Raw genomic sequence first — 24,156 nt, forward strand, 5'->3', positions numbered from 1 at the left:
AATCTACATGTTGCCTTCAAACGTTCATGTAGGCCCTACCCTGAAATCAACCCCTTTCAATTAATTGCTGAGAAGTTACTCCCCTAACAGATATTTTTCCATGAATTAATGCATGAGCACATTTTCCTCTAGTTCTACTGATAGCTCATTGCGTGAGCAAATTCCAATTTCGTAAGATGCTGCCCCATGCCTAAATCCGCCACTTGATTTATGATTTGATAAATTGCTTTTTGTCAAAGACTCTCAGGCTCAAACATAATCCATTGTTCGCTTTTTTTAATTTACTTGCATCTGCAACCACTCTGTTTGTAATTTATTATGTTTTATAAATTACTTTGATAACCCACTTCTCTATATACAACCTGTTCTCATTCCCTAATGGTGCGTTCACATACAACGTGAAGCATGCGTTTCACGCGGCTCGATTACATACAAAGTCGATGCAAATACACACGAAGACACGAATAGAAAATTTTCTTCGCATTGTAGGCCTATGTGAACGCACCATAAGCGTCTAATTTTGCTGCTTGTGCAGAAGCTGTCTGCGTCTGCGTGATGATGTCAAAGCCGCCCTCTGGCGTCAGTTTGTAATGCATACGGCAAGTGCGTTCTTTTCAAAGAGAAACCTTTGACGTGATGGGTATTATAATTTTTGCATCGTTTAATTATACACTGGGGTCAGGGCTGAACTGGTAATCTGGCGTACCGGGCATTTTCCTGGTGGCCGACGCACCTTGGGGCCGATCAGAGGTGGATGGCCATTGGGAGAACCAAGTTGGCTGGTGGGTCGGCTGCAAAACGTGCTGAATGGGCCACAATAAGCTAAAATGAGCCGTCGCGTTATGCAGAACGGACCACAAAACGGACAAAAATATAATTGTGCCACCACATTAATTTATTTAATTACAAAACTAAAATGAAATAATAATAATAATAATAAAAGTTTTTTAAATTGATGACTTAGAGCAAATAATAAAGAAAGGCAGACAATAAGTCAGAAGTTCTTCAGTACTGTTTAAAAATATTCCCATGGTGATAAGACGTATGTTGGTTGAGAAAATGTCAAGAGTACATGTCTGCAAATTCTAGGCTTTAAGTTTTTATTTATACCCATAGTTCCATTTATAGTTTTGACGTACTATTATTATTCTAAAATGCGAAAGAAAAAAAATATAATAAAGGATGAGTGTGTTTCAAAACTTTGACCGGTAGTGATTGATGTGTATGCATTTTCATTCCATTTGAATTCAGCAACATTTATTCACAGTGGTTAATATTTAATCTGTTGTCTGTCTGTTTAATCTGTCTGTACACATCCTGCACTGCTGAAGTGACCCGTTTTATTCCGGATGTATTCCGAGTCTTTCAATCATTTTATGTGATGGACAAACCTAAATGCACGTTTTTTAGTCACTGAACACAGTAATCCAGCGTCCACCATAACACATCCTGCACAAGTTTCGTACTAACACATTCAAAAATTGCAGCCTCAAGCGTAATTACGTGTGTTTGACGTCAGGCGATTATGCCATTGTCTCTCGTGTGTCTTGTGACCGAATATTACAGCCCAAGTATTTACAATTGGCGCTCGCGCAGCCATCTTGTGACCGATTACAACGACCTCGATTTTGGATGTAAAATTAGTATTTATTTGTATTATTTATTTATTTATTTTTTACATTTAGAGACATGCCGGTAGAATCAGAATGACAACGCATCGTGATGCCTTCGCGAATATTTTTATGGAAATCTTCAGTTTAACTATGCTACTCACACAACGTCATTGTATGGGTTGGAAAATGATTATAGGGCTTATAGCCTATATAAGACGTAACAAGCAGAAAAGTCACGAACAATAATAAACATTCAGGTTAAACACATAAAATAATATTCAAAGATTAATAACTGACAACAAAGATTTCTTGTTGAAAACCAGCCCGTTCTCATTCTCTAAGTGTGCAATTTCAACATGGAGTGATTACTTATTGTTATTGGAGAGGAAGACAGAATGGTAACAAATGGACAGGCTCTTCTTATAGTTTTTTTTTTTTTTCATTCATCTTCTGACTGGTCATCTGCCCTGTGCCAGAGGCACCAAACACTCATACACTTTAGTGAGGGACACGAATGGAACCAAATAACAAAGACCAGAAATCCCTCTGCAGTGGAATGGAACTAACAGGAGTTATTGTTACTTTGACCTGAACACACAAACTCAGAGTGACACCTTGTTTGTTTTCTGCCACCGGTAATAACTGTGAAAAAAAAAAACAATATCCAAAGGACAAATAGGGATGATTTTTAGAAAATTCGTTTTGCAGTGAGAGTCATGTTGTAGCATTAAGTCACATAATAAAAGACTGAAACAGATTCCGATAGATACAGAAGCAGCCTCTGTATTAGTTTACATTTGCCAAACATCTACCATCAGTTTATTTTTTAAACAACAACTGTACAAAATACATACAAAACAGCAAGAAAGGCAATTTAAACACAAATATTACAGATTCTACTAAATTGATTTAATTTTTTGCTCACATCACAACAGCTGTTATCTTTTTCCTCTAAGGTGTACATGCTTAAGCTGATGATGATTTAAACCATAAGTTCAACACTTTTTGCCAGTTTGAGTCATGTAAAGTTAATGATGCTACATCAAAAGCCAGCAAATGTTCACTCAGGCATTGTACAGCAACAGACTATCGAAAACTTCTGCAATTACCATTGAAAAAGAGAGCTGAAACATTATTCTTTCAAAGAGTGAGATATCAAAACAGGATTTTTACAACATAAAATGATTGTTAAATTATTTCCCTTGTGTTATTCAAAAAAGAAAAGAAAAAAGAGACAATGATACAGCTATAAACATCCAAAATCATACATTGTATTAGTCTACTCTTAAATGATATTTAAACTTTTGCAGCTCACAATCATAATGGTGGTCATTTATGCACTTCATATGCACTGCTCTGCTAGTTAAACATGCCAAATCTGTGAAAAAGGGCAGTATAAATAGAGTGAAGATGAAGCAAGTAGCAGATTGGGCTATGTGCAAAAAATATGTAAAGAAAGCAGTAGCCACTTATTTACTGAGGATTTAGATTGATTCATGGGACAATGAAGATGTGACTTCCTGAAATGCTGAAGTTAGGGTTTTTGAGTGTTCCTATAGCTCAGCTGGTACAGCATGGTGCTAACAATGCCAAGGTCCTTTCACATCCCAGTGAACACAAATGCTGATAAAGTCAGTGACTTAATGCCATTGTATGAACGCAATGGGCTATTTTTATACTCCTTTACAAAAGAATGCGTTATTGGACGAGCTATTTACAACTTATTTTATAAGGGTGTTTTTGTTAATTGTAAAATTCAGCTTGCAATTTAAACAAATGAGAGTGATGAACAAATGATAAGTAATCAACCACCCATTTTCAAACCAGTGGTTGAGTGCAGTGTAAGTATCAGTGTGTAAGCATCCCTGGAAATGTAAACGCAGCGTAGTTCTAGCGAGAAGACTAGCAGTTGTACATCATCGCACCATTAGCTAGGTAACTCCTAGCCAATCACATGTAAGCCATTGTTATATAAGTCTGCTCACAATCTATCACATTGCTGTTTCATTGTGCTAACACAGCAACCTCCGCCACCCAACCACCACCATTTGAGTCCCATCCTGCACAGGGGTAGGCTCCTCCCACCTGCCTCCTATCTCCAGCAGGATATGACTGTTCCTAGTACAACTTGTTCGGACCACCAGACGGGGCTTACGCCAAAGAGAGACATTACATTTCTGTTTTATATTCATCAAATAAAGGTCATCTTAAATTTCACTCAAGTCTGCAAGTCTTCCTGATAGAACAAGTTTCCCAGAGTGATTTGGCATTGATACATGCAGCTGTTAATACAGTTACCAATAGGCAGTGCTTTAGTACATGGTGGTAAAATGTTTCTGTGTAGAAGTACCAGAGAATTCCCCCCTGAGCTCACACACTTAATCACCTCCAATAAAATCCCCCAGTCAAGTTCAACCAACCAATCAAGTGTCTCTAAATATTCACCTATAATTGCTTTAGAAGCTGAGACTAGACTGGACACTGCTTAAAACAGAGTAGAAGGTAAAGGTAAGCCTATTTTGGTCTTCAGTAGCATGATATAAACAACCTGGTCTCATGACAAGTTGTAATAATTAGTATGAGATGGTAAATCGAAAGAAACTGTATCAAAAACGAATGACTTTTACTCCCATAGTGAAAAATAAACAAACCAATGAAAAATGTTATTTGGAGTTTTCATAAATATAACCCCTATCCCAAACTCAAGCTAAACCTTTCCCAAACCCTTAACCTAAACCGTGATTTGAATAGTGTGGAGCGGAGGGGGGCGGGGCCGGGCTGGAATGTCGCACGCCCGGTCCCCAATCGGCCTGATGGGGCACGCGAGGGATAAAGGGGGCCGGTGACGACGGTTCGAGAGAGAGAGAATTACGGGCATGTCTGTCATGTGTGTGTTTATGTTTGTGTGTTTTGGATTAAGTTTTCATTAAATTATTATTTATATTGACAAGCCGGTTCTCGCCTCCTCCTTGCCCATCTTAACCCCCTTACAAATAGTAAAATCCCTATTATATAACAAAGAAAGAAAGAAAACATTAGGGTTTGGGTTGAGTTGATGGAAGCATGTTACAGGTTATTGACATCAGTCATTTGTATTGCATAAATAAATATGAAATGTGTGAGCGAATTTGTTCACTGAAATTTCCTTTTAAGAAAGAACAAAAAAAAAAAAAAAAAAACGTGCTGGATAGTAAGCTAGCTAAAATGTGATGCCTGTATCAATTTCTAAATTCGGTTTACTGATTGGTTGGTCTCTAATGGAATAAAAATGGTACGATATCTTGTGATTTCGTCATGTTGTACGAATTATTACGAGTTGTCACGAGACTGTGTTGGCTCGGAATAAATATGCTACATTTAAAAACTGTAAATTAGAAACTCTGATTGTCAAAATCTGTTTCCTAGTTCTCATAGGCACATTTTACCTGTTACACTGTTGACACTGTAGATTAAACTATAATCTCCCTGCCTCATCATATTTACCAACAAGGAGCTAAGCAGTAGACAATGTGTTCTTACAAGCCATTGAGGGCTCTTTAAATGATAAAATTTTTCTCCCAGGCAAAAGTACTTCAGCGGCTTCACGTATGTTGTCTAGCTCTGTGCTGTAGTGATCTGGGCTTTCTCCATTGGAGGTCTCCTTGATGACACTGTATGTGAGGGCCACGCTGTATGTGGCGGGCTTCTCGGAGCGCTTGGCCCTGCAATGGCACAGTTTATGGAAGGCGGCGCGGAACTTCTGCGACATGGCATTGTAGATAATGGGGTTGATGGCGCTGTTCATGTAGATGCAGAGACGGCAGAAGAGAAGGAACCAGGTGTCCAGGTAGGCATCCTTGAGGAAGGAGTTGACCACCACCAGTGTCCGATAGGGCATCCAGAGCAGAGCGAAGAGGATCACCACCACTGCCAGCATCTTTGTCACCTACACCAGCAACAGATCAAATTTAAGATCTCAAATTGGGTTCAAATGGTAGTTCAACCAGAAATGAAAATTTTATCATCATCATCATCATCATGTTCTTTCAAATCCTTATGACTTTCTTTATTTCATGGAACCCAAAAGGAGATGTTATGCAGTATGTTTATTTCAGTCACTACACACTTTCAATGCATTTTTTCTATCCAATGAAAGTGAATGGTGACTGAGGCTCATTCTGCCTAGCATCACCATCATTGTGTTCCATGGAGGAAAGTCATACAAGTTACGGGTGACTAAATGGTAACAGAATGTTAATTTTTCGGCTGTGTTGGATGTAATCTACTCTAATTAAATTACTTCTAATATCTTTAGTGCAAAAAGTAGTGTAGTGCATTGCATTACAAATTATCGTAATCAGATTACAGTTTCTGACTTTCAATCAAGATAATTACTTTAAATAATATTTGCGATTTAAATTTTGCTTGCAATACATTTTGTTTCGTCAGGGTACATGGTTACTTTTAAAAACTTGATCCGACACCGAATGTGTCCTTGATATAACAATGCATAACGTGCTTAACAATTTGCTTGAATTGAAAATCAGTCCTCCTATTCTGTTTAATTAATCAATCGCATGATCTTGCAGAACATCTCAGGTTTTTAAATCCAGAAGGATCTCTTTCTCAATGGCAATACCAACAGTGATGAAAGCGAATTCGTCAGCAAGATATCAGGCTCTTCGCTTTCAAATTAATTAATTAATTAATCACTTAAAGTGTAATTGCGTCACTCAAGGTCAGCTAGACGGCCTGGACTGGGACATATCCTAAAGACCACACCCACAAGAACAAATAGCCTAAATAAATCTGATTGGCTGATGAATCTGAGCATCTGGCTAGTTTAGATGCCTGTTCACTTACACTGTTGAGGGATTCTGTGGAAATTCTGAAGGCCTGACGGGGTTGAGCTCAGACTCATGCAGCTTCGGCTAAGGAGCATGGCTTCAGGCATGCAATTTGTGAAACAGTTGTCAACACTTGTTAGTAACAAGGCATACATTCTGAACTTTTAGATTTTTGCTCTTCGTTTGTAGATGAATTAGGAGAGGAAAGTGATTGAAAATACATAGGCAAAAAGGTCAATTAATGTTACGCCGGCAGAGAAAGTTTTGCTGGCCCTGAGAAATCGCCACTGATTAATATGTACATCTGTTTGGATTTCTGTGACAGCTGAAGGGTGTGTGTCCCCCTGATAAGTCAATGAATAAGGAGGCAAGCTTAATCTTGAACTTTTGTAACAGAATAAACGTGATTATCACGGTATAGATGTTGCATTGTTTGCACAGTGGTTGTAAAAAGCGTTAACAAACCATAACCCTTCACAGGTCGCTTATGAAACAGACAAATGTACAGCTAAATGAAAAGCTTTTTCAAAGGTAATTATTTCTCCTCAGCAAGTTACAAAATGACAGCCAAAGGACACAAAGGTAGCAGCACAATCACACAAGTAATTGCCCCGATTTATTCTGATGGAGTTGGTTTCACATAATTGCATTTAAAAATCCACCTGCTCGAGGATGGGTAAGCTTTCAACCCCATATCAAATAATCACACAAACAATAGGCCTATAGTTGTTTTTTCCCTTGTTCTCCGACAACAGCGGTTTTGAGTCTCGTGCACAGAGCGCCTTTCACGCGCGCAATATAAGCTGATATTATTTGATGAAAACTAACTCGAGAGTTAAAGAAACTCTATACAAAGGGAACAAAATCAGCACTTTACCTGCCTCCGAGAAGCTATCTTCGTGCAGCTGGAGGAACTCCTGGAGTTAATTGATTTATTCCCCAACGACGAGTCCTTTTTCCAGTTCCTTCTACTTTCCTTGGGGTCTGACGGGAGTGGGTTGAGGAACAGAATTCTTGCAATCAACCCGTATAAAACTGTCGCCAACAAAAGCGGGACAACGTAGAACACGGCAAAATCTGTGAAATATATCGGCAAATACAGGTTTCTGGACACTTTGTAGGCGCACTTCTTTAGGATAATGTTGTCGTAAGCCAACTCCTCCGTATCGGAAAGATAAAACCACATAACGCAATATAGGGACGTCAAAACCCAAACGACAACAATGATCTTTTTGGCTCTGGAGAGGGTGCACAGGAATTGCGCTTTTATCGGGTGACAGATGGCGATGTAGCGCTCAATGGTGAAGGCTGTGATGGAGCAGGAGGACGCATTGATGCCCAGGTACTGAAAGTAAGTGATGGAGAGGCAACCGGCGTATCCGTAGACCCACTGACCGAACAGGCTTTCGGTGATATTGGGCAGTCCCGCTGCCGTCAGGACCATGAGGTCGGCAACCGCCAGACTCACCAAGTAGCAGTTAGTTGGGGTGCGCATGTGCTTGGTCGTTAAGACCACAAGAATGACCATCACATTTCCGACAATACCAATTCCACAAATAAGAATCACTAATATAATGCTTACGAATTTATATTCGATACTGTTATCAGTCCACGTCGGGAGAGTTGCGTTGGGGAATTGGAAGAAAGTGCTGTTCTCCATGTTCCGATCGGCTATTTTCAGCTTTAGTCTTCACTTTTCAACAGAGAAAAGTCCGACGTGCACATAAAAAGGTCATTTTTCAATATTCCGTTGAATCTCCATAACAAGGAAATTCCATAAAGTTAAAATGACACTGTTCAAGATATTCTGCAGTTTTTAATGTCCTTCTGGAGTCAAGCAGCACTTAAAGCAGACCACTAAAATGGTGCAATGCCAAGAATGTGTCCGTGGTAATTTGTGTGATATGTAAAAATCCTTTCACTGATGGCGTGCGTGACTGCAGAGAGCTGACAGAGGTGTTGCACCGCCCAGGTATGAACAGGCAGATATGGTCTCACTGAGCCCACTGTAACCCTAATATGAGATCAAGAGCGTCAGGAAGGGCAGGTTGTGCAGTGTGTAATGCTGCAGCAGGCAAAAGAGGAAGTGTCTCCAACACACACAATCTGTTCAATTAAAGGTTTCTTAGCTAAACTGCCAAATAAGCCTATTATAGGCCTATTTCAGATTGTAATTACAGTGTTCCAATGCAACATAGTGTTTGTTTAAAAGCAATTTGCATGTTGTTGTATCAAAATTGATGCTGTTTGCTTTTAGTCTGTTTGTTTCCAATGTTATGATAAGGACAAAGATTGATCCGAGCTCAGGAAGGCTGGTCAAGTTAAATTTCATCTGCAGAGGGAGGTTCACACCCAGGAGAGCCAAGTCATTATTGACTCTTGACTGAGTCTATTGTGGATCAGGTCTGTTTGCATCCTCACTAATGCATAGGATGCACTTAAAAGGATTAAATAGTCTGTAATTAATCTTTGGGTTGTTATTGTGCCTTGTTGCATTAACCTACCATAAATAGCCTACCATTAAACAGCTATGAAGTTAAGGAACAAAAATGTTACATATTGACAGATTACAATAAAATTTGTACAAAAAAAAAAAAAAAAAAAAATGGGGGCAAATAAAATAAGATTTTAAGAAACTGTCAGGGAGGGCTAAAGCTATGCCTAATTTGTGCAATTTTTAGCTTTAGGGCTTTAAAGATATATTCCAGTTTTAATACGGTTTAAGATCAAATGACAGCATTTCTAGCATAATTTCTATCCTTTTCTTAAAAAACTAAAACAACAATAACAAAAAAAAAAAACATCTGAGTTACAGTGAGGAACTTACAATGGAAGTGAATGTGGCCAATCTGTAAACATAAAAATGCATACTTTTTCAAAGTATAGTTACAATGTGTAAACGATATGTGTGTAAACATGATTTTAGTGTGATAAATTCACTTACTAACCTTTTTGATGTAAAGCTTTTTCTGATTTTACAGACTGGTTGCCATGATGACATAACACAGTAAACCCTAAAACGACCATAAAAATTATGATTTACACAACTGTATAGCATAAACAATACCAAGAATGATTCAAGAATGATTGTCTTTATACTATTATATATTCTTTTCACATTTCTAAACCCTCCAAAAATTGGCCCAATTCACTTCCATTGTAAGTGCCTCACTGTTACCTTCATTTTTGTATTGGATTTGTAATGAACCCAGAATGTTTCTTTAAGTAGGGTGTTGGTTGGGATATTGGAATAATTGGTCTGTTTGTTTAGCAAATTGGTATTTTCCTATAAGGGTTTTCAATTTATTCAGGCTTTTTGCCTATTACCCAATTAGTTGATCTATGCTCATTCTCAGTGTGTTGTTAATTGTGTTCTGGAACAGAATTATAAAAAATACAATTATGTTGGTGTTAATCTCCTTACAATGGCAGTGTTTACCATTGGATAAGCTTTCTGCAAAATCTGCCTTAAAAGCTTGACAGTGTCATTCTTGTAAAAAATAAATAAATAAATAATGAAATGAATGAATTCAATCATTTTTGACAGCCTTTGTGCTCTAACGAGAATTGACAGATATTTGTGAGGAAAGTTAACAAATGTTCATCACTTTACTGAAAGCTGTCAAATGCATTAAAGAGGGTATTTATTTAGTTTTATGTTTATTTGACTTGACTAAATTTTGCACAATGAAAGTCATTACAGGTCCATATGTGCTACAAGTCATTGGACTTTCCATTTTGAGAAGCTCAGTTGTATTAGTGGATTGTATGACTCTTGTGAGAGGGTGATACCTGATGGCCATAAAGACACACTCATTTATGTGCACATTAAAATAAATCAATAAGATTTCAGGAGGTTCATGCACTAAAGTGTTTTGTCTGTCTTAGACCTTTGGAATTGTACACAATCTGACAAGTTTTTCTGATTTATTATTTTCTCTATAGTTCTTGATAGATAATGCATTGTTTGTAAACTTTATTATAACCATAAATTACCTTAATATACTGTAGGTGTTCATGCAATAACTTGTGTTGGCTGTTTATTTATTTTTTGGTGCTAAGAGTTCTACTGCCATCTTGTGGACATAATGAATGCCCACAATTTGTTAAATCCAAATTAAGATCGCAGAATTATTCCCCATGTTGGATACAATGTCGTTTTTTTATTTCAAGAAAAATCTGAGATCTAGAGAAGCAGCTAAACACATTTCTGTTAAACATTGGAAGGATGCTGTTGAACATTTAAAACCTGCTTATTGGCAAGGTGCTCACAAAACTTGGACAAATAACATGGTCAAGATGTTAAACATAAAATTATTTTGGGAGAAATGAAGCCCTAGGACCAGTCCTTTTATATTGTACATTGTATAGTTTTGCATTGTGTTATAAAATATATTTTTACATCCTATAAGAATTCTTACTTTACTACATTCTACTTAAACCCTTGAGCAGGAAAAACAACGTGAACGAGAATTAAAAAAATCATTGGAGAACATTAATACATGTAGCTTCTGTTCATTTCATTTCCGTTTTGAAATCAAAATTCGGTTAACGAAAAAACAGGATTTATTTTTTTCTTTTTCTGCAAAGTAAAAATCGAACATACACAAATTGATACATTGATACAATTGATACGTAACTAAAATTGAATTGGGGAAAAAAAAGGAATAAAATAAAAAAAAAAACTATTAACTCTTCTCATCAACTCTTACAAAAGTCACCAGCAGGGAGAGTAAAGATAAGAGACCTAATAGAATTTATATTTTACATGGGGTAAGAGGACGTGACTATTCAGATAATAAATATAGTAAATATGGCATGTTGTGGAAAAAACTATTGTTTTCATCGCGATTTTAAGAAATACACAGTAAAGGGACTTTTAAGGAGGAAGCCTTATTCGTATTGGATTAGTTTACCGGAAGTATGTTATTAATGCAGATGTCTGTCAATTTACCGTCGATCTGCATGGGAATTAAGCGATGTCTGCAGAAATCACAGAGATGGGTGTGTCTTCTGCATTTACTATGGCAGGCACTTTTATCATTTAATATTCAAATTTGACTATCCATACTTATGTTTTGACTAGTCAAAACTCCAATTCCCATTCTGTCACTCACTCGACGTTGTGTCGATGTAGTGACACTAGGGGTTGCTCTTGAGAGTCCCGAACTCCTCCCATTCTTTGAGAAAAGGCCAAGGAGAATTGGCGAGTGGAATTTACATGCCAAAAAGAGTTGGAATTCCCACTCCAGTCATTCAGATTTTTTCTTCGGAGCCGAGTGGTTATACTATCAGCGAGCTCAATATTACTGCTGTTCTATTCACCTCTTAAGAAGTGTATGCTGTTGGATTTCTCTCCTTCTGCACGATGAGTTCAGATTTTGCCCCTGGGCACTTCAACAGCGCTAAAAGAGTGTTTATGCTTGCAAAAGAGTATATATTTTTCTCTATTAGAGCAAACACATTGACGTTGTACGTCTTTTTAAAGACGCGTTTCTGTCTTTGTGTGATTCCTGGATATGGTCATTATCTCTCCAATTCCGATGTCCACGGGCGCTGCCTCACGTATCTGGGCAGCGATCACGCTGAGGCAGCGTTTGTGGATGGTTCATGTTCTCATTGCGAGAATATGACCATGGCAACATTTTGGTCACGGCTTTCCTTCTTCCGGGGGAAAGCCATTCTACCCACCTCCCATGCTGCGCCTTCTACCCACGGGTATGAGTCCGGCCCGGCTGGCGCTTGAGGCGATTTGGGGAGTTCAATCGCCGGCTAATTCCCCATGGACCTCCCGTTCCCCAGCACGCTCGTTTGCTCCCGTCCGGTTCCGAAATGAGACCAGCCTGCCTCATGGCCAGCATGCAACTCTTTCAGGGCCTGCGAGCAGGATGAGTCTTCGATCACTGCATCGGTGAGCACAATGGCGATGTCAGATGCCAATGACTTGACTGGGCTGCCACCTTCAGGTCTGCCCGCCCAGTCTGAGGTTGATGCAGAGCTGACCGCCATGCTTGCTGGGCCACCGCAAGACTGGAACTGGATTGGAACCCTCCACCCTCCCTTGAGCACTTGCCGCTAGATGATTGGTTCCTGGGTTCTGGGAGCCGCTCATGGCCACATGAGTTCAAAACTGCCCAAAACAGACTTCCTTGTTGTCCGCTCTCACTACCCTCAACGGCGGGGCAGTCTACTGGTACACGGAGGTCCCTCGGGTGGATAAGATGCACCTGTGCCCGCAAAACGCCCCCACCTGGCGGAATCGACCGACACTCCCCTCCAAAGCTTGTAGGGATACATCATAGCTGGTGACCAAAGCCTACAGTGACGCTGGACAGGCCACCTCTGCCCTGCATGCCATGGCCATCCTGCAGGTACACCAGGCAAAGGGACTCTAAGAACTGCACGTGGGTAGTCCTGATCCGACATGCTGCAGGAGCTGCGCTCAGCGACCGCCCTCGCCCTCTGGACATCGAAGGTCACAGCGCGAGCACTCGGGCAGGAGATGTCTACCTTGGTGGTCCAGGAGCGCCATTGTGGCTGAATCTAGTCGAGATGAGGGACGCCGACAAAGCGCACTTTATCAACATGCCCATCTCCCGTCTGCTTGCCAATGGCATCCCCCTGCGGCGGCGAAAGCCCAGGCAGCTCCGCCTCAACCTGAACCCAGTTCTCGGCCCCAGCGTAGAGCCCCCCACAGCAGGGGGGCGAGCCTGAAATCTTATATTACACAGTTGAATTTTTTTTTACAATTAATTCGCATTATATTTGTCCCTCTGCAAAATGTGCTGAAACACGAGGGGCAAATCACAATATTACGTGCTTGTCTAGCTACTTATTTTCTTATTAAATCTTTTTCATGGCTAAATTAACACTCGACAGCATAAAATGCTTGAGAAAAAACATGCATCAGTCCAAATGCAACAGCCAGCATTATCTGCAGTTCATCTAAAGTGAAGTGCAGAACATAAAGTAGGTTAAAAGTGTCAATCCTTGTTAGCCTTTACGCAAACTTCCGTGGACATTTCGGGAAATAACAGAAATAACAAAATCAGTATTAAGGTCATTTTTCTAAAATGTAATTTTAACTTAAAGTTTAGGTGAATAATGTATCAAGTGATAAATAAAAAGACAAGTTGTTTTTAAACATTTTTTATTTCAAAATGGATATGGAATGAACGGAAGAGACACGGATTAACATTATCTTTATTCATAATAATAAAACCCCCTGAAAATGATAAACTATACTAATTTTACTCTATTGCCCATTCCCTGGTCTGGAATGTAATATTTGGCAAATCTCTCCTCCAGAAAGAGCCAAAGGAGTTCTTATTGCATTGATCAAAGTTGACTTCCTGCAATGGATCATCGCCCAACTTTAATTCTGAAAAGAACATGCAAAGACTTTAAAAGAACTGAGAGATCTGATTATTGAGCTGAGAAGCAAGAGTTTATAAATATATGAGTGTGACAAGCATTCATAAAGACAAGGCTCTGATTTCATCATTTGTTACGGAAATGAAATGAATCTTTCACCATCTGCCGGACTCTAATCATTCATTCTCTAATTGAATTTGATTTCAACAAACTTCAGAATTTAAAACACAAAGATGTTGTTCCACTCTCCATTCTTTACAATGCCAGCAGACCACTCAAAGCTTGGCAGCTCACATCCAAAGGATTAAAAAAAATATCTGGCTGAGACTCAGGACTCTCTAATTTTCCTAATGACAACAGCCTGTTTCTACATCTCACCTTACATGTCTCTCATCCAAAAGGGCTTGCTGCACAGCCGTGCGCACAATGTGGTCAAACTATGAAGCATCGTTCATGTCAATTTAAGTAAAGTCATGACTTGTATTCAGTAAAAACTTAGATACAGTAATATTCAGCCTGATCTCATGAAAATGATGTGACGAGGCGACATATTTGAGAAATGATATTGCGTGATTAACAGATGAGGTTATTAAGGATTATTCTCTATTGAGTTTAAAATAAACAAAACCTACCTCCCTACCCTATTCCTTAAACGTAAACCTAACTGATAGTAGTGGTCGACCGATACAGGTTTTTCAATGGCCGATGCTGCTACCTAGAGAGAAGGATGGCCAATGACCGATAAAAAAGCCAATAAACATAATACAATTTAACAACCGAAAATCAAATGTACACAACATTTCTAAAGTGAAACAAGCACTTATTAAATGCAACGTCTCATAAAATTTGCATAAATACTTTGAAAACAAAAAGTTTTGACTATCAATTGACAAATCTATTTGTTGATTTAGGAACTGACTCAAGGGAATGTTAACACTTCTGTTAACGGCTGATGCGATAATCACAAAATGGCCAAATATTGATCGATTAATTGTCCTGGCCGATATATTGGTCTATCACCAACTGATAGTGCCATAAAAGCTATGTGAGATTAAAAAAAAGGATATTGGTGAAGCAACAACGTTATTTTGATTTTCTTCTAAGACACTTTTGAGCATTATTAAAGTGATAAAAAAAACAGGAGGCTGTTCACCATTAAACAGTAACAGATGTTCACAGTATTTTATTTTCATGTGTTAGAATGGTACATTCTGTACTGAAGATTTGCATAAGTTATAGTGGCATAATGCTTTTGTGATCATATGGCTACAGTATTATTTACAGCAGTGTGAAAATTTAGGAAACTTAGGGGCCGTTCAGACTGAACGCATTGTTGCACTAAATCGTGTGTCGATTTGCATGCTCTTCAGGACTCGTACTCCGGTCCTTTGAATCGCAAGTACAGTGTATCAGTTGAAGTACCACAAAGTTTGATCACGATTTAACAAACTTGTAAATGTAGTTATGTAATGCAACCATTAAAGTTGCTGTAAGAGCCTCTCTGGAATTTCCACAAGTTAAGCCGTTTGGTTAGCTTTGGTATCTTTTTCCAATACCCCACACTCCAAAGATACCAAATTAGCTTTATTGAGACTGACACTGACCAGAAGCGGTTGTTAAAAACAACAGCAGAAAAATAGGGCCCTCAACTGACAACTGATATGAACAACATGATATAAAAATGAAATTAAGCCTCAATAACTCGGTGTAACTACAATACAATGAGAATGCGTAAAATGATTGACAGGCTGAAATTATCAGAGACCGTGGCCTGCGGACATATTTTTGTTTGCTGTTTACAGAGTCTAGTGTTGTCAGAGAAACTTATTTTATTAATATCTTTCAGGGAGTAGGAAAACATTTTGCATAAAGTTCTGTTAAAAAAACGCTTACAGCACCTTTAAAATGTATCGACTATAAAGTCATGCGCTATAGTAAAAGTGTTAAGATGTCATTAGATAGCATTGTGTGAAAAGTGAAACAGAGTGAAAAGTATATGTTTATAAATGGATAATCTGCCCTTTTACTCGCGATTTGTTAGAAAGTGAATAGAAATCGCTGTTGTAGCACCTCTAGGCACCAGGAAACTGCCACGATATGTACAAGGTATGTAAAGATAATTTTTGCTAAAATGTTGGTATAGTAATGTGATTAAGAAACCAGGTTGGTAATATTGATCATTGTTGCCCAGTGCTTTTGTGTCTTTTAAAATAGTAAATAAAAACCTTCAAGATAGTAGACATTGTGATTTAATAGTTTTAAATGGACAGGGAAGAGCTCACATTATGATGCAATAAGAACTCAAAATTTTGTTGCCATGGCAAGGGCACGGGGCAAGTGAATCAATATATTCAATAACCTTCAAGGACTGGATGTTTAATAATTAAAAGAGCTGTCTTCTGTCATTCTGTCTCCATCTCTTGATTTCTTTTGTCCTCTTGAAACCCTGCACCCTCTCGACAACCGCTAGTGTACATCTCCTATATATACTGCAGTTCTTACTTTCAAACAAAAAGCAGGCTTAAGAGTTTAGACCAGTATAACTACCTTTTCTGTCTACTTTTAAAGGGACAATTTACCCAAAAATGAAGATTCTGCCATCCTTTACTCACCCGCATCTTGTTCCAAACCCAAATGACTTTTTCTTCCATGGAACACAAGGAAATGTTAGGCAGAATTACAGCCTTAATCACCATCCACTTACATGAAAAGGAAAAAAGATACAATTTTAATTTTTGGGTGAATTATTTCTAGCTTGCATGCAGACAACACTCAAGTTGAGTTCGGAATGCCATACTACCCATACTACTATTATTTCTGCCATATATATAGGGATTCACCAACTTCAGGACCAGGGACAGCACCCCTCTACCTTCTTCGATTTGCTTACCCAAACCTGATTGCAAGAGGCTCCCCACCCTGCCAAGGGCACAATCTGCCTTTGAGAAATGCCTCTTTTCTCCTCTTTGCCTCACATCCTTTAAAAGCTGTTGTCACAGAGACAAATAAAGAGCTAAGCCTCCTCCAGGATCTGGATCAGTTACACTATGGCAATGGGATTTAGTACAACTCACACAAATTTAGTGTTCCATGGAAGAAAGAAAGTCATGCAGTTTTGGAACAACATAAGGGTGAGTAAATGATAACTTAATTTTCATTTTTGGGTGAACTATCCCTTTAACTGTAAAGCTCTTTCACAAACTTCCGTTGTTTTAAATGTGCTATAAAAATAAACTTGTAGAAATTATATTGTTTTCACTGCCAACCTCATCCAGATTCAACATATTGCATCAATTTACAACCACATACACACACACACCTGATAAAAATGTGCTCGAAAGGGCCTATCTTTGATCTTATGATGCAACACATACAGCAGCAATTCATACAGCTGAGGATAGTAAAGGAATATGACTGGAGGAAAGTTGCTTTTTCTACAGTGTTGTTTAGTATCCATGTGACTATGCCTTTGTAATCACCTGCTTTAAACACAAAGATAGATTGACAAGTCACAACATGCTTTTATACATTTCAAGATGACTTCATTGGGATCCAAAGGCTCTGTGTTTAAACTCAATTTTGTCCTTGGCAAAGCACACAGGATTGGCTCAGATGACAGTATGGAAATCTCACAGGGGCACGCAGCACAACATTAGCTGTGCACCCTTCTGAGATTTCCATCCTGTTGAAAATAGTCCAAACTGACTGCTTCAAAGAGCAACTCCACCCATGTTCATGAAGCCAGCAGTGACAGATGGAAATTCATGACTGTGAACCTTGTACTCTCTGAGCTGAGCCTCCCTCCACCAGCCTAGGAAATTAATCTCTGGCTGGGTAAACCCAGAGATTATTTAGCAGAGATGGGACACTTCCATTTAAATGAATGGGAGAAATTGGAACACTCAGCCAAGGAGCTTGTGCCCAATGGTCAACAGATGTAGAAAGGAAGTCCCGTCTGACAGTTAAAAGAGCCAATCACCTTTTAGATACAGACATCACCTGTCAATCAACTTTGGAACGTGCATGTGCTTTAGCTATACAAGACGAGAAAATTTAGTTTTTTAGCGTAATATAAGGTAAAGAATCACAATTAATGATTTCAGTATTGTCAGATTTTACTGCTGATTTGAAATATATGCTTAGATCATAATATTGACCAACCACTTCAGAGATTTTGGTCTTTCTCCATTCAAGTAGATAGGACCTGCACTGGTATGACTGGAAATAGCCTCCCGAGAGACTGACTTGCTAGAAAGACTTTGGTAAGCACCGCTTCTCTGCAGACTCATCTGTTAAATTGGAACTTGCCTGGCCTCCGGCCAAAGACATCCTTTGGCCAACAAAATTGGACATAGGGAAATCATATTGATTGTATGTTATTAAGATTAGGGATTATATTTGACTGTACTTTTGGGATTTGATGTAAAAGCTCAAGATTATGTGGATAAGATATTGTGTTTTCTTTATTATTCATTAATGCATTCAAAAAAAAAATAGCATTTTATTTTTTTTAAGTTTGTATTCTGTAATTAAAGATATGGCAGTCAAACATTTATACAAAATCAGGTAATGGTATTTACAGTACCATTGATGACCAGGTAAAGGTCATGCACACCTTGTATTTACAACATGTTGAAAGTCGTTTAAAGAATATGAGTTGTAATGGTTTGGCTCGGACAGATTAAAAATAGATTATACAGACCTTGCTCAAACTGAACAGTAATCTTGCAAGCTTTAAAAGAACCCTGTAGCAGATGGTGTGGAATGGGTGTGGTTTAGCACAGTCAAGTAGGAAATGTCTCAAGGCAGTAGATTTCACCAGCTGTCCATGAATTTATCTGTAAAAATATTACTTTTCGTTCACAAGAACTTCATTTCCCATAGTGCCAATACAATTTTAAACCTTTTATCCTTAACTTGACAATGCTAGAGTGATGCAAATCAGCAAACGGCAGGCGTTTTATGGATTTTACTATGTTGAAGGCATATTTCTAAATATTCATAAGTCATACGTTCACCATTGGAAGGATACCAAATGTCAGCAAAACCTAATTAATATTCAAGATGCAACCCTTTGCCATAGGACGATAACGATGGAACGTCGGGACAATCTTATTAATATTTATAAATGGACCATGCCCCCCCAAACCCTTATTCACATTGTTCCAAATAAAAGAAAATTACAGGATGTATAGTTCTGAATTGAGATACAAAACATAAAAAAAAAAAATAAGTAGGGAAAAAAAATATATATATAGTACTAGCCTATTGTTATTATTATTATGGAAAAATTGTAAAGGCCACAAACACTAAAACAAGACATTAAAACAGGTTTTTTTTAGTGAAGTTATCAATATAATTTAAAGTGTGATTTTTTACTTGATAATACATTTTAAAGGAATATTCCCGGTTCAACATTTCACAGAAAATGTTAGTAAGTGATTGTATCACAATAAAATCTTGTTAACACGCATATAGTTCATGTCTTGTGGCTATACTTTTGAAGTATTTTAACGTTTACGGATTGGCGCCATTCACTTCCACTGTAAGTGCCTCGCTGTAACCCAGATTTTTGTTTTTTAATTTTTTAATTACTTATTTATTTAAATAAAAAAGGAGGGGAACGTCAAAATTATATTGTTAAATTTTGGTAGTAAACAATATTCTGCCACAAAAACTCTTTCAGAAAACCTATTTCGCCATAGGAAGGTTACCAAGCAACGTCATCACTGCTAAATTAATATTCATGCGAAACACCTTCGCCATAGTAGGATAAGTAATTTCGCCATCAAGAGCTCAGTTCAGCTTTAAAACGGAGCGTGGGAGGGAAGCGGCGAAGCGAAGCTGCCGGGAGGCCAAAATGTTCGTTGAAGGAGAAGGTACTGATCAGGAAAAAAAAAACCCGTTTAAATGCCACACAAATAATTTTTGATGTACTTATACGAAAAAGTCGTATTTGTCCTGTTTGTCTCGCGTTCTTTACGGGATAGTAGCCTATGTGTGACCTAACGATGCGTGTAAAACGATGCTGCCAAATGGGCAGGTGCCAAAACGATATAATTATCGTGTAGTTGTTGATATAATTATAGCATTTTGCTGATAACGTAACACTTTACCGGCTGTGATTATGGTATTGCATGTTTGCTATAGCAGTGATGACAGTAGTCTATGTATGATTACTTTATTGTCATTCTTTATTATGAGAAGTGCCTACTTCCGCCTGTCTGCGGTTTAGCTATGCGTTTTAAAGTGACTTTTAGCTTATCTTGGGTTTTATACTGATTGCTTTGCTAAATGGATACTGAAGCAGTAGGGCAAATCAGTAAATTTAATCGTCTTTCATTACGAGAGGAAAATGATTTCGTTCAAAAACAGTCATTAACTTTGGCCAGCCCGTAATAGCACGTGCTCTATACTAGTATGCTATACTGTGTTAATTACTTTCTCGTCTGAGCCATTTTTTGTTTGTGTTAATAGGTAGGCTATAGTGCGGATGACGGTGCTGCGGGGAATTAAAGTGATCCGTGTGGAGTGGATCTGATGGCCGCGGTGGAGTTACTTTACATAGATAAAAGAGGTGGAAGACCCGATCCTCCAGGATTACTGGACTGGTCTTCTAGCCCTCTTCATGTTCACAAGCTGAGCAGATCAGTGGAAGAAGCTTGTCATGGACAGTGCGATTCAGCACCAAGGACGGCGGCTCCCCTCAGAGGACAGCATGACCGGCACCGCCATCATCAGCCCGCAGAGAAGGTCAGAGTGTGCTGCGACGAGGAGCTGGAGACCTCGTTCACTTACGTCGACGAAAACGTCAATCTTCGGCTGGCCACTCCGGACACGAGCGAGAAAATCCCTCGTCACGCGACGCCGGCGCTCCACGACTCGGCGAGCGAAATCCGTCCCGAGGGGCTTCAGGATCTATCGCTGATGTCCGACATCGACCTCAGCTCTGAGAGTTCGGGGAAATCCGTGGATTACGGATTAATTAGTGCGGTCACGTTCCTCATTACCGGGATCTCGCTCGTGATCATTTCGTACGCGGTCCCAAGGGATGTCAGAGTAAACCCTGACAACGTGTCCGCGCGCGAAATGGAAAGACTCGAGAACGAGAGCGCCAGGATAGGCGCGCACCTGGACAGGTGCGTTATCGCCGGCCTTTGCCTTCTCACTTTGGGCGGCGTAGTGCTATCCACTTTGCTAATGATTTCAATGTGGAAGGGTGAGATGTACAGGAGAAAAGCCTTCGCGTATTCCAAGCACTCCGCAAAACTCTACGGCTCTATTAACTTAAGAACGAAATCGAGCCCGTGTCGGCCGTCGCCAACACATAGTTTTGTCGAGGAGGAGAATGGTGATGCTATTAGTTGACTGTACTCTCTAGTCATTTATCAATATAACGTTCACCCAACCAGCATGGCTAAAAAGCTTGTTATCGACCTTATCACTGACTATGTAACAACTGCTTACAGATCCAGAAAAACAGAATATCACATTACAGAATTTATCAGGCTACACAAATATACAGCATGGTACTATTTGCATTTACCATAAAGCAAAATACTTTTTAAGAGCAAAATTAAGTCTAGCTCATTTGCTGACTTTATGAGGTAAATATTATGTGTCCTAACAATGAATAAGTAGGCTATCCTGATTCAGCAAATGCTCCATTATACAAAATCCTGCTGCTAATACTGACAATCCTACTGCCTCTTTCTTACATTTTTAGAATCCTGTCAAAACCTATATATGTGCACCCACTTCGGCCATTTCATCATGGTGTGCATTTAAATGCTAAAAAAAACATTGCCCCATGGTACACTGGAAAAATGTCAATATATTCTGAGATTTTTTGTCGTAATTTTTTCGTAGTGTCCTTGTTAGTTTATGCGAGGAACGGTCTGTCCAGAAATGCTAAACTTTTTCTCCAAGTACTAAAAATATTTGATAAATATTTAATAGAGATAGCTTCCACACAATGATTTGCTATCATTTGGAAATTTAAACCCACCTCTGAAGAAGCAAAGCATATCCTTATTCACGGACATTATGCACAGAGCAGAAACCATAGGCCTACAAGAACATGTTAACTCACTGAAAAACATCCTCTATACTCACAGGATTTATTATGAGATTATCGATTACAAATACATATGTTTTGATAACACTGCTGACCAGGGGCGGTGCCAGCTAATTTTGATTGCTGGTGCTGAAGAGGTGCTAAATTCAAGGGGGTAGATTTGTCTTGAACATTTGAGGGATTGTAGCATTTCGCATTTGCATGTTTCAATTGATCAGGGTTAAAATAATGGGGGGGTTTACTAATTTTACTAATATAATTCTGCACGTGGTGACAACAGAAGTGAAATCTCTTCGCTGCAGCCTCAATAAAGAAGGCAACAAACTTTCAGGGGTGTTTTCATCTTTTTACAGTACTGTCTGAAGTACAGCAAAACAGTGTACCCTTATTGGGGGTCTGGGGACATGCTCCCCTGGGAGAACACGGCACTAAAGCATTTCTTTCTTGTGACTTTAGGAGCAGCATTTTTATCTTTTCACCTTGTGTAGTAATTAATGTAACTATGGGCCACAAAGTATTGATAAAAGACTCATTCACACAGCACATCCAGCACTAAAGTTCATCAAAATCAACTACCTTTCAAAAAAAGAAAGAAAAAGAAACCTGCTCTGTCAGGACCATGGTATTGTGATGGTATCAGATGGTTATACTGCAGTGCATTGATGTACACCATGGTATTTACATAGTAATTCAATGTAAAACCAGCAATGATACTTTTTGATACCTGTTTGGTTGGAAAAATGGCTTTACCAAGAGTTGTTCAAAAGCTACGCATGCAGGCGTTAAACTTAATAAAGATATTATTAATCTCTGTCAAACGAAGGATGCACTTGCAAGTTTTGATTGAAAATATCGCCGTCACCGTATGAATGGGGAGAGCCCATAAACAGACACCTACATGTCGCACATTAGTCTGTTACTTCTCTTAAAAAACAGCTATTATTGTAGTAAACTCCAAACATTGTTTAATCCAGTAGGATTGTTGAGTGTAAAACATGTTGAAGATTAATGGACCTTTGGCCAATTCATTAAGTTATGCACTGTTTCCTCACAAAAGCAGTTTATTATTCTTATATCTTGTCTCCTGGCCAGTTAACCGCCATAAGAATGTCTATGGTACCGCTGTATTATGCTTTTTTTTTTTGCTAAATTTGTAGGCTCCCTTGGTAGAAGGGCTCTGGTTGTTACAAAGCAGGATTCGGTGTTGGAGTTGGAGTGCGCTTAATAAAGTTTCAACAGTTAAGTTTACCTCCTCATCTGCTCTGTGTATCATAACAATAAATATTCCACTTGATTGTTTTCCGTTCTATTAATACAAATTCTGTTTTTACGGAGTGAGAAAAGCCCCAAACCACTGCGGGAGCTGTCTGAAAGATTTGGATAATTTTGCTAAACCGTTTGACTTATTCTTTGAAGGAATCAACTCAGATTCATTCATTCGTAAATTGGGCATCACTAGTTCTGATTCTAAACAGGCGACATGATTGCTAAAATAATGTCTGGGAAAATGTCACGCAATCTTCATACAGATGATAATCTGCTGGCTGTTACAAACATTTGCCAGGGGTGATATGGACTTTCTTAGAGAGGCTAACGCACACGGTAGCCCCTCCCTGCTGCCTCTGCTGCTGACATGTTAATGACAATTCATACAACTCATTACTATTACTATAGATTCACTTTCTGATATGAAAATAAAAGTATATATTTATTGGTTTCGTCTCTGTTTCTTTGCTTATAAAAGCATAGTTCACCCAAAAATTCTTCACCCAAACATTTCTCGTAATTTATTCACCCTCACGCTTCCGTGTATGACTTTCTTTCTTCTGCTGAACACAAGTGTAGATTTTTAGAAGAAAATTCAGTTCTGTAGGTGTGCAAGTGAATGGCGACTAGACCTTTGAAGGTCCAAAAAGCATATAAAGAAAGCATAATGTAATCCATAAGAGTAATCCAGTGGTTAAATCCATATAATCTGAAGTTATATGATAGGTGTGGGTGAGAAACAGATCAATATTTGAGTCCTTTTACAATAAATCTCTTGTTTCACTTTCACATTCTTCTTTTGTTTTTGGCGATTTACATACTTTTTGTATACTGCAACATACTGGGTAGAGAGGAGAATTTATGGTAATAAGAGGACTTAAATATTGATCTGTTTCTCACCCAGACCTATCATCTCGCTTCTGAAGATATGGATTTAACCACTGGAGTCATATGGATTACTTTTATGCTGCTTTTATGTGCTTTTTGGACCTTCAAATTT

The 24,156-nt window shown here is 38.6% G+C and overlaps 2 protein-coding genes across 2 annotated transcripts; one reads left to right on the plus strand and one right to left on the minus strand.

Moving 5' to 3' along the window:
* Positions 1-4,801: 4,801 nt before the first annotated feature.
* On the minus strand, positions 4,802-8,099 carry LOC127656227 (thyrotropin-releasing hormone receptor-like). The gene is made up of 2 exons (XM_052144431.1): positions 7,317-8,099; positions 4,802-5,538 (listed from the first exon to the last, which is right to left on the minus strand). The coding sequence occupies exons 1-2, from the start codon at positions 8,097-8,099 to the stop codon at positions 5,107-5,109; spliced, it is 1,215 nt and encodes a 404-aa protein (XP_052000391.1). The 3' UTR covers positions 4,802-5,106.
* An 11,533-nt stretch (positions 8,100-19,632) lies between these two features.
* LOC127656375 (transmembrane protein 74) lies at positions 19,633-23,570 on the plus strand. The gene is made up of 2 exons (XM_052144680.1): positions 19,633-19,692; positions 20,291-23,570. The coding sequence occupies exon 2, from the start codon at positions 20,354-20,356 to the stop codon at positions 21,179-21,181; it is 828 nt and encodes a 275-aa protein (XP_052000640.1). The 5' UTR covers positions 19,633-19,692; positions 20,291-20,353; the 3' UTR covers positions 21,182-23,570.
* Positions 23,571-24,156: the final 586 nt, after the last annotated feature.

This window comes from Xyrauchen texanus, chromosome 15 (genome assembly GCF_025860055.1).
Source record: "Xyrauchen texanus isolate HMW12.3.18 chromosome 15, RBS_HiC_50CHRs, whole genome shotgun sequence".
NCBI classification, from domain to species: Eukaryota; Metazoa; Chordata; class Actinopteri; order Cypriniformes; family Catostomidae; genus Xyrauchen; species Xyrauchen texanus.

Excerpts from the sequence above, each read along its gene's own strand:
- LOC127656227 (XM_052144431.1), bottom strand. The coding sequence starts at position 8,099 with ATGGAGAACAGCACTTTCTTCCAATTCCCCAACGCAACTCTCCCGACG. Across the intron at positions 5,539-7,316 it reads AGATAGCTTCTCGGAGGCAG|GTGACAAAGATGCTGGCAGT; the intron begins GTAAAGTGCTGA and ends TTGCTGGTGTAG.
- LOC127656375 (XM_052144680.1), top strand. The coding sequence starts at position 20,354 with ATGGCCGCGGTGGAGTTACTTTACATAGATAAAAGAGGTGGAAGACCC.